A 16,170-nucleotide genomic window follows, 5' to 3' on the forward strand; every position below is an offset into this window, starting at 1 on the left:
ATAAGCTTGATGTGATGAAGGAACCACATTCAATTGAAAGCACCGACTAAAGCGGCTGATTTCATAAAATCAACATATTTGTCGAAGGGGGAAAAGAGACACAGGCTGTTTAAAATCACACCGTGTGCTAAAGGCGGACCTTTTAAACAGTGGCCTGAAACGACCTCCCGCAGAATCACGCGACGAGTGGTTATTTTTAAACAGGCAATAGCAGCAGACAGCGCGGGGTCCTCAAACAGCCATCAAACACGAACGCGTTTGGAGGGAGAGGAAGAAGGTCAGCATGGTCCAGAAAATACTCAATAAGTTCATCGGAGCCAAGTACATCACTGTTCTGAGGGCATGGTGAGTTGAATCAGTAAGACGTGGAGGAGAGATGTGTGGAGAAACTCTGACTGCTTCTGCCGTGTTGATTCTGAACGTCCCCGTGTCCTTCTAGTGACCCGTCAGGCTAACAGGCTAACAGTAGCTCGAGTGTTTACTGTGAATTCAGCTGAACTAATTCACACCAACCTTCCGTTTAGACCTCATATGGGTTCATATTCGCAATCAAGGCTGTATTTACGAGTTTGTCTAACTGTGTTAGATTCAGTGTAAGAATACATTAAAGTTAGTTATAAATCCACATTACAACATCTCGAAGGTCAGAATATCAATATAACGACGGTTTACGAAGAGGCAGATGGACTGTCGGGACTTCGTACCATATATGCGCCTCCCGTTGTGTGTTTTGATGTTAATACGTGAGTGTGCACACTCGCTAAATCCAGTTGCACTATTGTACAACAAATTTGAAAGTGCAGTCATTAGTTGACGAATTAACAGGTAATTTGACACACAGTACAGCAGTGCGCCAAGATCCACAACGAGTAAACCTTCTTGCCTCAGTGCACATTGTGCCATGGTTGCACTCGTCTTTTGAGGGCATTATATAAGATACAAATGGTGCAGTGAATTCAAATGTAATCGTCATTCACTCTTAGAATTCCCAAGCTTTGTATTTCATATAATAATCGTTTAAGATGTGTTAGATAACTTAGACATGTTGTATGTTAAGTAGATATTTCGACTGCAGTTAAGCTACTCATTTGTGGTTTTCAAACATCAATTTCTTGTTCAGCTTATACGTTTATCTTCCTGGCTAATCCAATTATGTGGGAGTGGGGATTGCGACAATCCCAGCTGACAATGAGGAAAAGCAGGGTACAACCTGGTACCACTCAATCACAGGGCAAACACAAAGACATTATTTATCCAACACACACACCTAAAGACATTAATTAACCTCAAACCCATATCTTTGGACTCTGTGTGGAAGCTGGAGTAGACAGAGTGAACCCACATAGTAAAATCCCTAGCCAGAATCAAACCAATCTTTTTTTATTCATTTACGATCCTTTTGTAATAATTTAAAACATATACTGATTTGCATTGCTTTGTGATATTTGCAGTTTTTAAAATCATATAAGTTTTTAATTTCCTTTATGAAATCATTAATACCACTTTTTTAAAGCTGACAATATCATTGCGCATTTTCATATTTCACCACACATGGTGCATTTCTGTGAAAGTCCACTGTTATGCAGAGGGATTCTATAAATACATTTAAAAAAATTCTACATAATTACTGAGCTTTTTATGTTCTTTAAGAGTTTTCAAATTTCAGTCTAAAGCCTCTTTTGCTAGCAATGGCCATGATTTGGATCTTTTGGTTACAAGCTTTGTTTTTGTCAGAGATGCATGTCACTGGCCGCTATTGTCACTTGTTAGTTTATAAATAAAATGTTTTCATCTGTATGACATAAAAACATTTACGAATACATAACAATATAACATTGAAATTTAAAGTCTGAAGATTTGAGAGAGATTTCCCTGTGTTCTTGTTTTAAACAGTTTATCTGAATCATCACATTCAAAATACAAACAATATGTTGATGCTACTACAAAAGAGGATTAAATTTGGCCTTGAGATGTGAGATACATGCCCAAATATTGGTATGATCATTCTCAGTTGGTCAAAAGAATTGGAATTTTGTATTATCCAAAATGCCTCACAATTTTACAGAGACCACATGGATATATTATGGTCATCACTCAAATTTTAGAAGAAGAAAATCCATGGATGAAGTCCAGAATTAGTGTCTTTTCTATGCTAGTTTTTGAACGTTTTCTCTGTGTATGTTGGTAATTTTTTTCTAGAGTTCCTTTGTCTGTTTGTGTGTCCATGTGGTGATGAACTGTAAACATAGTGTCTGATATGCCTCTCAGCCCCGCTGAATTAGATATAACGGTGTACAATATGGATTTTAAGTATGGGCTTATAGAGTGTTTCATGTAGAGATGCGAGATTATGCCAAAAAAATAATCGCTGCTGTGTTGTCACTCTTTATTGTGGTATTGTTGAAATGCACTTATAACCACAATGAAATCATTCAACCACAATTTTTTCCCTTTAAATGTTTGTAAGCAGCATCACACATACAAATGTGCATTAAAGATGGCACCTTATGGCCAAACACTTCATTTGTGCCAATTTGAGCCAGTAATGCTAACTTTTGGAAATTTTACAGTGGTTTGTCATTATATCATAATCGTTACATCCCTAGATTCTTGCCATATTGCTTTTTGCAAATGATAAGATTCTTAAAAAAAATGACATCAACAAACCAAATTCAGCTTCACAGTTTTAGTCTTTCATTCCTTACAACTGATATTATATTCTTAGTAGGTAGAATATATAAGGTTTCTATTATGTCACTTTTGCCCACTGGATGGCAGTAAGGAGTCACTAAAAATTAAATTCAAACATTTTCTACAGATCTTCAACACTCATTGAATTTCTTGGTGCTTCATCTCCTATCATTGAATTCAGTGCAGGAGTAACAGTGACTCACTGCACCCTCTGGTGGTAACATGTGGTTTTACGAGACTGACTGGTAGCTGCCTGGTTAGCGGTTCAGATTATGACGACTGCTCATTTCTTGGGCAGATTGGCTGATGAATTGTAATTATTTGACAAAACTGTTTCTACCATTTGAGAAATGACATTGTTGAGTCTGTTTTGTTCTTATCCGATACGTGTATATAGAAATAACAATTTTTTTTAGGAGTTTTCTTTTAGCTCTTTACTGTGGAACTTATAAATACACCACTGAACAAAGTGTCTTCTATGATCTTAGAATTGTGGGATCTAAAATATTGAAGTGTGATGTGATGCATGCAATGTTTATTACAACTGAATGTTCTCTCCTGTCTAGGGTACCAAATCTGGCAACATGGGGAGTAGTTGGCGGCGTGGCGCTCGTCCACTTCACGGACTGGCGATTAATTCTCGACTATGTGCCCTACATTAATAAAAAGTTCAAAAAGGATGAGTGAAGTTAACCCTAAAAATGTGAGTCTACATGTTGCCTTTTCTGTTTTCTGCTATGTTTAGTTGAATTGCTTATCAAACTAGCCCCACTCATGTACCCTTGATAAGATAAAGGCAGATTAAGTCACAACAGATGCAGTCAAACTCTGCTCAAGCATTTGAAGACTTTTCTTTGAATAGAAAGTGATTTAGTATCAGCTCATTCGATAAAGGATGGGGAGTGTTAAATGTTTTGAGATACTGTAATATTGATTTTCATGACAGAATCCTGGGTGCGATAGAAAAGGAAATCTGGCATAAAAACAAACCGAGTCTGCACCCCATATAAAAATAAGCAGAGTAATGAAGTCTGATCAACATTTAGCCATATTGTGGTTTTAACTATTCCTATTCTACCAGCATTTTAACGAAATCCAAAATATTTTTCTTATTATTGTATGCAAAACATTTCCAAACTGTTTTTGTTATACACTTTTTTTTTGCAGCCCTCCACCAATTTGTTTCTGCCGACACTTTCACCACCACCACCCCCCTCCCGAACCCCCTCAGTGGATGTAGTCATGTCAGAAATCCTTCACTTGTCTCCTCAGAAGACTGTTTCCGGCCTCAGACAGGACGAATGCCACATTCTGACAGATGTGTTTGTGTACGCTGTGCTAATGAATGGGCCATGTGTCTGCCTACAGGACCAGAGCTTGGGAATGGGCTCGTGGGTGGATTGCTTACACAGCGCAAGCTTAAAGTGGGATGCCCTGTCTCCACAATCAGTCACTGAGGGCTTGTTAGGAGTTTGGAAGCCAGGATGCACTCTGTATAAATGCTGTTCTTGATCCAGTGTTGTGATATGTCAATAAATCTTCTAATTTACCCCAGTGTGTGCTGTTATTCTGTCGGTCACATCCTTTGTTATTGTGTACAGGTGCAATTAAGACTTCTATTGAAATGTTTCCATTATTGTTGCACCCTCATCATATAAACTGGAAAGTTCAGAGCATTTTAAAGCTTTGTGATGACATTGTGATATTTTGAGATACTGTTTTTGATTTTCATGACTTTAAAACTGAAATGAAGACAATCTCATGAATAATATTCCACCCATATATTGATTGCATGTTTGCAGTGACATTGTAAGCAAAATGTTACAGTTAATTATAGTGCAGCGTCAATAAGATGAGATATAGTTTCCTTCTGTGTGAAGTTGTCAAATAATTACATAAACTAGATATTCCCGTGTCATGTACTGTATTAAGGACCTTATTTGAAATGAAGTAGAGAGGGATGAGTAGAGAGAGTCTGCCCGGACATTGTGCCCGTATTATCAGCGAAATTTGCGTGGATAATGTCTTTCATTTGTAACATCGGAGGGGGAGGGGACTGAACGAGGAGAGGGGAGAAGGGATTTAACATTGCGAGAGAGAGAGGGAGAAAACGAGATAGTGTCTTCAAGATGGATAAAAACGAGTAAGTACATCATCTAAGGGACAATAAAACCGCTGGCAATGTGTTTTTCGTAGCGTCAGGTGCCAGATATGTCGTTTTCCTGATATGTAGGACAGAATGTTTATCATCGTTCAGAGAGATGCATATTGCGGGGTCGCAGTCTTGCAATCAACAATGTAGTGATCTGCAGCTACTAAATGCTCTTTGTGTGCAATTTTTTATGTGTGTTATATGTAATATTCCTCCTCTTTGCAGCTAATGTGGATTTCATCCAATACCGATACTGCGTCGACCGTGCACCGTTGCGACCTGGTTTTTTTTCTCTCTCTCTTCTCTCAGCCATGTTAAGTAGATAAAAATTTCCTGCATTTTACTTACGCGTGCACAAAGGCTCCGCGTGTAATGCGTGATCGATGGCGTGTGTTTGATCGATCCGATGGATTGTGTTCATTGATGAAACGAGCCGGCTGCAGCGCGGTGACAACGGTGGGTTCTGTGGCGGTGGACGGCTCTCCGGTTCCACCGAGCTCACGCTAAACTTGGGACATTTTCGGTTTGCGAGCAGCGCGAGACGGTATTTATTTCACCGCATGTGTCTGATAGAGACATGCGGCTGTGTCGGTTCCGATCAGTGTGTCTCCCCCCCCCGCAGTGCTCTTTACCGGCTCGGTACAGGTACACTCATTGATTTATGTCCCCCATAGGTTAACAATGGTGGTTGATAGCCTCGTGCGTAAATTTCAACAGACTGTCACTTGTTTCCGGTGCAAAAACCCAAAAATAATGGTTTAAAAAAGTGCCTTCAAAATACAGGATCGTATTGAATGAAAAACTTTTGATCCACCTTCAAAAAGGAGGGAATTAAGCCACTGACACATCTGACATCTTTCCTGGGTATTTGATTTTTTTTCTCTCATTTAATTTTATTCACGGGAAAACAGCTGTTCTGAAATATAGCTTCTGTTTCATTTTACTCTGCAAGTGTGACTCAGAGTTTTCCATAAACTAACAACAGGAGTACAGTACTATTCTCAAAAGCTCATGCATTATTTACCTCATTTAACTGTTTAAATGTCATTAGCAAGAATTTCAATGCAAGTTGCATGTTTGTGGTTTTCAGAGTAAATTTCTTTCAAAAACTAAGTTAAAACTACACAGTGGAGCATTTTCCCAGTCTTAAAGTGAAAAATACTGGTCAAAGATTAATTGATTTGATGTTTTTGGTAAACTCAGAATTATGAAAAATTTAACTGTATTCATGTTTGGCATGACTGCTGAATATTTCAGAGTACTGAAACTTTGTACTCAAATTACAGCACACTTCTCTTTTTATTATCATATGAGATTGCATCTATTTGTTGTAGCCCCTAGGTAGTTAATGGTGGGATATTAGCTGCATGAGTACATTCAAATAAATTTGCATCCTCATTTTGAAAGTTCAAAAGGTACTGTCCAGGTTGCTTTTTTTCAAAAACCAATGAAGTGTTAATTATCCCAAAGCTCTGAGACAGCAAAGCTCTAGAAGGAGAAAAATGCAACTATGCACATATTTTGACATCAGGTAATTATTTCAGCTTACAGGATATTCTGGTTTGTTTTTTTTTATTCAGTATCACATTACTTAGCCTGCCAGAGATGGAAAGCTATGTGCTTCTGTTTTGTTCTTTCAGCTGCTCTGTTGCAAAAATAATGCTTAGCTGAAATGATGGTTCATCTCAAAGGCTTACCATTAATACACACTTAAGAGAACATTGTAGTATTTTTACTTTAAAAATTAAAATCTATGTTCTCGCTATTATTATTGTTAAGCACTTTGTAACTTTGTTTTGAAAAGTGCTTTACAAATATTATTAACAAAGGTTGCTTTTAGACAAACAACTGTGTATTAAAACAATATACAATACCCATTTGTTTTAACAAGGCAAATATCAACCAAAAAATTGTATGCAAAACAAATACAAACCTGCAGGGTTGACATTTACTTAAAGTTGTGTCAATTGCAAAACAGTGTATCACAGGATTTAGATTCTTAAGTGTGAGTAACTTCAAGTAGCCAGTATTATTTCATTGCATTATGAGTGGAAATTGAAAACATGACCTTTTAGGAGGAAACTCCCAACAGCACCAGGCTCACAGTTTATAGCTGAAGTTGTTAGTTCATGATTTAAGTTCATGATTTATAAGTAACACATCAGTAAGTCAAGTGTGATGTCTTAAATAGGCCAAAAGATTATGTGTCTTTTCCTTTTTTAATAGTCGGTACCTTATATTTTATTATTACAGGTAATTTTGTATGGTGATCATCATAGTTTGTGTGAAACATTTATCAAAAAATAGATGAAACTGTTGAGATGACTGAACTTTATGTAGATTGCTTTTCTTTATTGTCTGTTATTGGATGAAATTATACAAATGTAGATCATGTCTGAAAACATTTTGATGCAGGAAGAAACAGAACTGATCAAAACCTTTACTTTACTAGTACAAAAGAACTTTTAAAGCGGTATATAGCCTCTCTTTCTAAAATACATTTGTTTCTACAGCTATCTCAAAAGATAGTATTTTCTGGTCTTGGTCCTGGAAAATGTGATCAAGATTTTAATGGACATAAAATGTAAAACACGCTGGACCTGAGATAAGCAGGTCAGTCAGATTTATACATGTGGAAATGACACAAACCGAGTGACTTCACTGAACAAGAGGAAGCAAATGTAAATGATACAGAATGGCAAGAATGCCACCAGGAAGCAAGAAGGTGCATGTGTATATTCCTATAAATCCTCAAATAGTATTACTTGGTGACAAACCAAAAATAAGCCGTGTACCTGGTGCTTTGGACGGAAATTCTGTCAACAGAACCAGCACTCTCAGATATGCAGTGTCACCAGATGGCCTGCTTTACCTTCCAGGCACAAAACCTTGTCAACTGTGGCACAAAGCAAAGCCTGACTGTGAAAACCAAGATCGGAAGCAAACCTCCACAGTGAACTAAGCTGTAGACTGAAAAAAGGAGAGAAAATGGTTTACTCCACTGTTGCAGGAAACTGCAGGACATCTTCATCTGATGTCCTGAAGAATGAAAACTCTTCAAACAGCAGGGAAAGATCTCAAAACACTCTGACAGTAAAAAGCTACAGCAAAACCTGACTGAAGGGCCCCAAACTTTGAATAAATTGCAGGCGAAGCCGCAGTTAAAGATCTGGTAGGATTTTAATGTTTTTGGTTGAACTGAAAAACAACTCTGTCACCTCCTAGATGTTCACCAGTGATTCCCTGCAGCTGAGCTGGGATTGAGCAGACTGACTTCCACTGCACACAAACCTCACTCAGTGCATTTTAGAGATAATTTGAATTTCCTCTGGAGGGATCTTTCCCAAGCAGATTAACTTTGCTTAAACATGGGACAAACAAAAGAGTTTATTTCCCATCTAACTCACCACCTGTGGCCCTTATCAGTTCCTGCTGTCAAGGACAAGATACACCCCTACTGAAGGGAGGCAACTCAGATTGTGCTGGAGACCTGCAAGGACAAGCATCCCACCTTCCACTGAAGGTCTTAGATCTTAAAATGAATGCAATGAAGCAAAGTAACATTAGTTACAGTGTGTTTAGTTCATTTGCAAATGAATTAAACACCATGCAAGGTATTCAGAAATTCCATGCTGTGAGTAGGATGTTACAAAAAAGAAATAAAGTCAATCAACAGAATACAGTTTAAAAAGACAAAAAGTTATATGTTAAAAATACATTCTTTGTATTGATTGTATTGATTCAAGATTCCAATTACCAACATTTTTGTTTTTAAAAACATGTAAGTTGGATTTCATAAAGTGAATGAAGCAGCGGTGTCAAACATGCAGACCATAGTGTGCTGTGGGTCCCACCAGTGAGAAAACCTTGTGTAGAAATCACAAATAAAACATTAACTACATTCCCATATAAAAGCATCTGTGGTTTGTAAGTCATTCACTGGGCTTCACACTCACAGAGTAACACTAACTCATGAAACCTGAGCTGAAACAGAGCATCAAAGGGAGTGAAGATTAATTTGTGAAACACTCAGTTTTGCAGATTTGCCAAGACACTGATTGCATTGAAAGTTTATGTATGCCACAAAATCCAGAAAATAAGTTTTGCTTTACTTTGTAGATGAAGCAAAGGTAAAAAAAAAAAAAAAAAAAAAAAGAATAGAAAATTTGAACTTCCCCTTAATTCCTTAACAAACATCTAATTGTTTAGGTGAAAGATTTTGAGATTTATTTGTTTCTTAAGAAAATGAAACATTTTGGAAAAAAATAATAATCCATCATATTGTTTGAATGTCTAGAATCAAATTTAAAGAAAAAAAAAGTTTGAACCTTCAAAATAGAAGGTGTCAGCTCACGCGTCCCAAGCTTTGAATTTCGCCTTTATTCTGAAGTCAGTGAAAGCCGATTTCCTGTCACGGTGGTTTAACGTGGCCGCGCGCGGCGGCCTGTTTTCTTGGCGGATGTAGCCCTCTGGCCCCGGTGCACGGGGCAGGTAGTGATGCGGCCGAAGTCCGCGCGGAGCGATCCACGCGACGACAAAGAAGGGACGAGATGTGGCTCGAACCGGGATCCCATTACCGAGAGGACGCATGTTGTAACATGGTCGAAACAAAAGCGTAAGAAGCGACTGGCTGCCAACCCCACAAAAACTCGACTGGTTCCTCTGACACAGTCTGCTTATCCGTAGCAAGTTTTAGTGGATTTAGAGGGCTGCTCGCGTGGGAGATGGAGAAGAAAAGGTGGGATTGCACTGCTCTCCCCAAAGGCTGGAAAATGGAAGAAGTGACCAGAAAGTCGGGTTTGTCAGCTGGAAAAAGCGATGTCTATTATTTTAGGTACTAAAACCAAAGAGGGCTCGCAAAACGCACACGGCACACTGGGAGTTTACCGGGGAGGGAGTGGGGAGGGCCACCAGGCAGGAGTGGGGTAAAGTTTTGGGATGGGAAGGGGAGGGTTTGTCTGCGGCGGGGCAACAAGGCCAGCCGGGCCGTGTGTCCTCTCTCACGGCGGCGGGGTGGAAGAAGGAGCCAGCCCGTCCAGAGCCGTGCGGTGCGGTGCGGCGCGGGCCTCCCGCTCAATGAAAGCATGGCGTAATCTCAGCTCATTACTTTTTTATATATATATATATATATATTATTATTATGTCCCACTGAAGTGAATCAACAACGCCAGATTTGTTTTCATTTAGCAGAGGAGAAGAGCAAGATGAGGAACAGAGGCAAGAGAGGGGGGAGGCGGGTCGGTTGTATAGTTTGTGGTAGGCTGACTGTACAATCCTACTGGTGTTAACTGTGGTGTGTGATGTAAGATACATCTGCATGAGTTACTAGCACGTATATCCACCCACAGCTGTTTCTTTTGTTGCTCATCGCTCAGGCTCCAAAGATATTGTTGCTCCCTCAAGTTGAGCTACAATGTTTCCATTTTGAAACATTTGATCAGTGTTGCCATCCCCCCCCCCCCCCCCCCCCCCCCTCCACACACACTAATTTCTGCAGGTTATTTTCAGAGCTGTATTGTGAAACTCACTCAGATGTGATCGATTTCTTCCTCATTTCACTTAAATCTGTGCAGCTTTCAGTAGATAAGAGGGCTTGGGTAGAGTGCATTCATTTCACAAAGTGTTGGTAATGTGACTCATTTTGATGTCTACGTGTTTCGTGTTTTTCAGGCTACTGATTTGTTGCATGTTGTAGTTGTCTGTGTATACTCTTCAGTCTGCTGTGTTGACCTGTATGTTGTTGCTTATCTGCCCTTTTCTGTTTATGTTTTGAGTCTGCCGTGTATCCTTTCTTTTAACTTTTTTGATGTGTGCGTGTGTGTGTGTACTTGGTGAGAGACTGTATTAATTGTGTTTCTTCATTTCCACCTGCCTTCAGTCCATCGGGGAAGAAGTTTCGGAGCAAGCCTCAGCTAGCCCGTTACCTTGGTAACCAGATGGACCTCAGCTCCTTCGATTTCCGTACGGGGAAGATGCTGATGAGCAAGCTGAACAAGAACCGACAGAGACTGCGATACGATAACAACAACCAGAACAAGGTGGCACAAACAAAAACATCACCGACTGAACAAAAGGGCCTCAAAACCCAGTGAGATGTCCGTCTGTACAATAGTTATGATGTCTGCTGATGTTGAGACAAATTGGCACATTTCAGAGTCACTGAATCAGGTCAACTGGACTCCTGGACTCAGTCATGTGTCTTGGGAGATGTTTCGTTAAGATTCAAAATGTCTTTCTAAACATATCACCAAATCCTCATGACCCCGATTCTGTTACTTTGCATTTCCTTCTACTTGGACAGATCATGAGAATATGCATAAACATGTCCACATACAGTATGTCATGCACTTACTGACATTGAACACCATGTCTCTCCTGTCGTACAATCATAAAGTCACACGTGACTGCTTTTAGTGCAGACATTTGTGTTTTGTGTACAGTTACATTGCAAAAGTACATCTAGATTAGTTATGCAAAGTATGCGTTATTCATATGTCTGATTTATGTCACTTCACTAAGTCTCATTTCACTTGGCTGTAATATAAAAAATGCTGATAATGGGTGTACTTACTTCACAGTCACATATCTTGAGATTTAAGTCACAAAGCTTCACAGTTGCCTTTTGGGGGAAAATAACTGAAATCCCACTGCTATGAAAACTGTCTTGTCCATTTTGTAAAGCTTATTATTTCTTTCTAATGAGCTTGTGAACTTTTATCAAACAGATATAATTTTGTAATTAAGAAGGTTAGAAATATGTTCTCCTTTTCAAACTAGATTTTGTCTGCTCACCTCTCAGAAGAGCTGGTTAAAGGCCTTTATAACCTGCATGGCCGCATGTTTGAATCAGTGGTGTCATTTTGCAGCACTTGACTTTATCTTTTCTTTTCTCCCCTTCCCAAATACTTTTTAAGGGCAAGCCCGACTTGAACACATCGCTCCCGGTCAGACAGACAGCCTCCATCTTTAAGCAGCCTGTTACCAAAGTTACCAACCATCCCAACAACAAGGTGAAGACAGATCCTCAAAAAGCCGTCGACCAGCCGCGACAGGTGAGCGCCCGCTAACTGCTGGACTGAACATTCCCACTGCTGCAACCCAGAGAGGCTTGTTAAGGCTTACTCTAACCTGTAGGCTGTAGTATCACGTAGCTTAAAGCCACACAAGCTGAAAAAAATACTAGCCCGCGAAACTGGATGAACCAGGATTTGATTTGAATATGTTGATTGTTATTTGCTCTACTGGAAGCTACACTGGATCATTTCTTCATTTTCGTCTTACTTACTCCTTTGTTTGTCCTCAGCTGTTTTGGGAGAAGAAACTCAGTGGTCTTAATGCTTATGATATTGCAGAGGAGCTGGTAAAAACAATGGAGCTGCCTAAAGGCCTGCAAGGTAACATAGCTGACAAAAAACTCTATTCTGTAGATTGATGTTTTGTTTTTTCCTCTGTTTGACTACCTGAGCTCTGAAACCGCTCAATTTTTCAACACAGTTTGTAACCACTCTGTTGTTCCTGTCAGGTGTCGGTCCAGGCTGCACAGATAAAACTCTCCTTTCAGCCATTGCGAGCGCTCTGCACACCAGCGCGGCTCCCATCACAGGACAGCTGTCAGCGGCTGTGGAGAAGAACCCGGGAGTGTGGCTCAATACTGCACAGCCGCTGTGTAAGGCCTTCATAGTCACAGACGAAGACATCAGGTGAGACATTACAAACTGTCTGCTTATGATTACATATTTTGTGTTTCATCCTGATAACTCTGAACTACAACCCGGTGTCTCTGGCTGTTCAAACTTGTGTGTAGCGCCATGATCTTTAGCTACGTCAGGAAGAAGAAAGAAACATGAGACACTTGTAATTTGGTCTGTTTTCCCAACAGCACACTGAAAGTGTGTTTAGTACACTTTTGCAAAGTCTATTTTAAACAGTTTTTCTTTGCAACAGTTATGCTCTGTAGATTTGTTGGCAAAAGCCTGTTGTCTCTCAGACAGCATGAGTCCAGCAGCCTTCAGCAGGCATGTTTTCACTGACTTGCGGTTTAGATTTGATTGATGCGTATTGCTAGAGTCGGCTGTCCAGTTCTGAGTTACGTCTGCTAATCTGGCGAGAACAGTCCAATCATCTATGCACAAATTATTCAGCCCCACTTGCAAAAAAAAAACAAAAAAAAACTTGCACATGAAGGACAGCTATTGAAAGGTTTATTCTGAAACATTTTTTCCCAATGCAATGCTCTATGCTCTACTGAAAGATAAACACTGCAAGATGGATCATTGTGGTGGCTGTATGTAAAATGTGGTTACAAACTCGCTCAGAATTTGTGGCATCAATATAAATGAGATAGTAACTACAAATACAGACCTTCAAAAATACTGAAACAGAACAAAATAATAACAAAGGAAGTTATGCGAGGCGGATTTGTGGACCAGCTTTGATGCAGCACAAATGGCCTTTAACTGCATTAGCTGATCAGCCTCCTATGACAGCAGCTTTCTTTCAGGTCAGGTTTTGGTCAGTGCTGCACTTAGGTTTCCATCGGCTTTCTATCAAACTACACCAGAGTTTGAGTGTATGGAGAGCTACGTTTTAAACTGACTTGTTTTGACTTGTAGGTAGCAAAAAGCATTTAGATTTCAATACAAGTAAAACGCTATCAAAGAAATTTTATCAGTGTTCATTCTGAATAAATCGAACGTGACACGAGTACACACTGCCCGAACTCTGTGTTGTACATTTCTTGTTTTTTTTTTTTTTGGATTAGGCTGAAATTTCTCAGCATGCTTGAATGTGAAACAATTGTGCCGCATGCGGATCTCGCTGTGATCGCCTGTCTTGTGTTTTTAAAACAGGAAATAACCGCTCAGTCAGAGGGAATCCCGCTATGTCTGTTATCTGCTTTGCCAGTTCCTGTGATATTGGCTCTCCATGTATACTCTGAAACACAATGTAATCCATAAAAGGGTTGAAAACAAACAGATGAACGTGATTGCCAAATCTGAAGTGGGCCTGCAGCTTTTTGCCATCTCTTGTGTGCCCAGCAGAGTCGATTGTGTTTGAATTTCCACACTTCGTAACGACTGACCCCTGATCGCTGTAAAAAACGTACCATCTGCTCTGTGCTGACTCAGTAGCTGTTATAGGCAGCTGTAACTGCCAACTGTAACAGCTTCCTGTTGTGTTTGCGTGTAGGAAGCAGGAGGAGCTGGTGTACAGCGTGAGGAAAAGGCTGGAGGAGGCACTCATGGCTGATATGCTGGCCCATGTAGAGGAGGCCGCCAGCGAGGGAGAGGCTCTGAAAGACGAGGGCAACAGCAGCGAGGATGTGGAGAACGTATAGCACAGGTTGGTGGATGTGTCGGCGCTTTACAGCCGGATAGGGGTAGCACAAATAATACAAAAAAGTTGTGTCCCTTTTTCTAGCTTCAAAGAGCCTCTATAACTTGTTGGTGTTCATAAAGAATGGTTAAAATGCAATTCTTTATTCAAAGGCTTTAACAGATTGTACATGTTGCCACTTTCTGTCTTGCAGGCTTCTGCAGAGTTTCGATGTTCCTGTTCGCCTGCATTCTCCAGACCGTGAATAGTACGACCCGTCTGCTGGCCCGGCCCTGGAGAACTGCCCCCCCTCCTCCAATTCAAACCTGAACCAGACTTCTTCCAGTACAGCTTAAACAGTTTTTCCTTCACCTGAGAAACAAACAAACAACAACAACAACAAAAAAGGCGAATCCTGAAACACATCCATTCATCATGAACTCCACTGGTTGGGACTCCTAGATTGAATTTGAGCCCAGATTTTTTTTTTTTTTTTTTTTTTTAAATGAGAACACTGAAAAAAATTAAATGAATTTAAAACTAAAAAGACCATGAATTCAGATTTTAATGTTTGGTGATAATTTTATACTGAATGGGTTTCTAGTTTTTACGACAATCACCTCAACTCCAAATGTCAAGATTTAACTTCTTTCTGAACCGATTGGGAATGAATGTTTTATAATTTTGGCTTCTGTTTTATTTTTAACACGCCACTAATAATGTGTCACAGCACCATGGAGATCTTCTTTTCTGGAGGGAATGCTGAATTAAGTTGGCTTTAGTGCCAACCTGCGGGCGGCTGATGTTACTCGTGGATGGTGTAGTTTTAAGATTGTGTGTATCTATTGGTGTGCACAGAGTCAGGTTTTTATTGTTGTAATTTCAAGGAAATATTATCTTTCATGTCTCTTGTGTTGTACTATGATCTGTGTTCAGTATTGACCAAAGAGGAGATGCGTCATTTTCAAAGACTTTTTAAGGTTGCCAACTTTCTCCCTCAGTATTTTGGTCCCGCTGTCATTCAACTGAACAGTGGAAAGCTAAAAAGTGATTTTAAAATGACTTTAACCCTCTTTTGGTTGTACAGTTGTTCAGAGAATAATAGCTCATTTCTGTCAGAGGTGCTTGCTGATGTTGTGAGACATTGGTCTTCAAGGCTTTGTTCTTGTCGCAGCTTCAGTCCATGTTTTTGTTTTGTTCATCTGTTAATGTTACCACACAAACTGCCTCCTTTTTAAACCTACGCACAACAGCGACGCAGTAAATCACAGTTAAAGATCCGTTTTTATGTCTTTAATTACTGAGAAAAAAAATGATTTTGTATTTTTTATCCCCGTTTTAGGAATATTTTATCCCACTGAAATCATTTAATTCCCCTAACAATATCAGCAGGCTGATCGCTGCACAGAATGTGATTGTATTACTTATTAAAATACATCGATGTCACTCAGTCTGCCCACAGTGTTTGGTTTTCAGCTTTTGACATTTCAGTCTGTGATTATGAGTTACTGCAAGCCGGTGCCTTCAGAATTTAATACAACCAGGTAAGTAAGGCAGTAGTCCAGGTGGGAGTAGAGGTTCTCACCCATCGCCACAGGACGTCTGGTGGAGTTAAACATGGTCAGCGCTCTTCATAGAACCTCTGCTTTATGAAATGGGTATTAAGGTCAGCATATTCAGTTTGAAGCAGATCTTCTCTAACTATTTCCTGACTAGAGAAAACAACTGACCCATATTAAAATCATTAGTCTTTCCTATGTTACTATAATAACTTTGTATTGGGAAACTTTCTCAAACCTGCTTTGAGATGATAAACCTTAATGGAACCCTGCAGGAAAGCTCCAGTTTCCCAACATGGTTTACCTTGTGATCAGGTTTTTTTTTAAGCCTTTCTCCTGATCTTCAGCTTTTTAAAAGATGAACTTGACATATTGCTGAGAAGAAACATTTGTTGCATGTTAACTTGACATCAGCGCGGTTGTCTTGATGGGTCCTGCTGGGCTGGAAGCGCT

General features: G+C 39.7%; 2 protein-coding genes across 11 annotated transcripts; both read left to right on the forward strand.

The window, feature by feature from the left end:
- The first annotated feature begins 202 nt into the window (after positions 1-202).
- LOC115381614 (cytochrome b-c1 complex subunit 10-like) lies at positions 203-4,241 on the forward strand. Of its 2 annotated transcripts, none has more exons than XM_030083108.1 (3): positions 203-345; positions 3,258-3,394; positions 4,060-4,241. In XM_030083108.1, the coding sequence occupies exons 1-2, from the start codon at positions 284-286 to the stop codon at positions 3,376-3,378; spliced, it is 183 nt and encodes a 60-aa protein (XP_029938968.1). In that variant the 5' UTR covers positions 203-283; the 3' UTR covers positions 3,379-3,394; positions 4,060-4,241. The 2 variants fall into 2 exon arrangements, with proteins under 2 accessions (XP_029938968.1, XP_029938967.1); XM_030083107.1 differs by having other exon boundaries at positions 209-345; positions 3,859-4,241.
- Positions 4,242-4,700: 459 nt separating this feature from the next.
- mbd3b (methyl-CpG binding domain protein 3b) lies at positions 4,701-15,205 on the forward strand. 9 transcript variants are annotated; one of them, XM_030083410.1, is made up of 8 exons: positions 4,701-4,834; positions 10,034-10,099; positions 10,722-10,881; positions 11,758-11,895; positions 12,147-12,237; positions 12,366-12,543; positions 14,033-14,185; positions 14,373-15,205. In XM_030083410.1, the coding sequence occupies exons 1-7, from the start codon at positions 4,821-4,823 to the stop codon at positions 14,178-14,180; spliced, it is 795 nt and encodes a 264-aa protein (XP_029939270.1). In that variant the 5' UTR covers positions 4,701-4,820; the 3' UTR covers positions 14,181-14,185; positions 14,373-15,205. The 9 variants fall into 9 exon arrangements, with proteins under 9 accessions (XP_029939270.1, XP_029939269.1, XP_029939271.1 ...); XM_030083409.1 differs by having other exon boundaries at positions 4,702-4,834; positions 10,031-10,099; XM_030083411.1 differs by having other exon boundaries at positions 4,703-4,834; positions 10,031-10,060.
- The last annotated feature ends 965 nt before the right edge of the window (positions 15,206-16,170 follow it).

This window comes from Salarias fasciatus, chromosome 23, assembly GCF_902148845.1.
Source record: "Salarias fasciatus chromosome 23, fSalaFa1.1, whole genome shotgun sequence".
Classification (NCBI taxonomy): Eukaryota; Metazoa; Chordata; class Actinopteri; order Blenniiformes; family Blenniidae; genus Salarias; species Salarias fasciatus.

Coding starts and splice junctions, on each gene's coding strand:
- LOC115381614 (XM_030083108.1), top strand. CDS start 284: ATGGTCCAGAAAATACTCAATAAGTTCATCGGAGCCAAGTACATCACT. Junction 346..3,257: donor ATCACTGTTCTGAGGGCATG/GTGAGTTGAATC, acceptor TCTCCTGTCTAG/GGTACCAAATCTGGCAACAT.
- mbd3b (XM_030083405.1), top strand. CDS start 9,568: ATGGAGAAGAAAAGGTGGGATTGCACTGCTCTCCCCAAAGGCTGGAAA. Junction 10,100..10,721: donor GGTCGGTTGTATAGTTTGTG/GTAGGCTGACTG, acceptor ACCTGCCTTCAG/TCCATCGGGGAAGAAGTTTC. Junction 11,896..12,146: donor CCGTCGACCAGCCGCGACAG/GTGAGCGCCCGC, acceptor GTTTGTCCTCAG/CTGTTTTGGGAGAAGAAACT.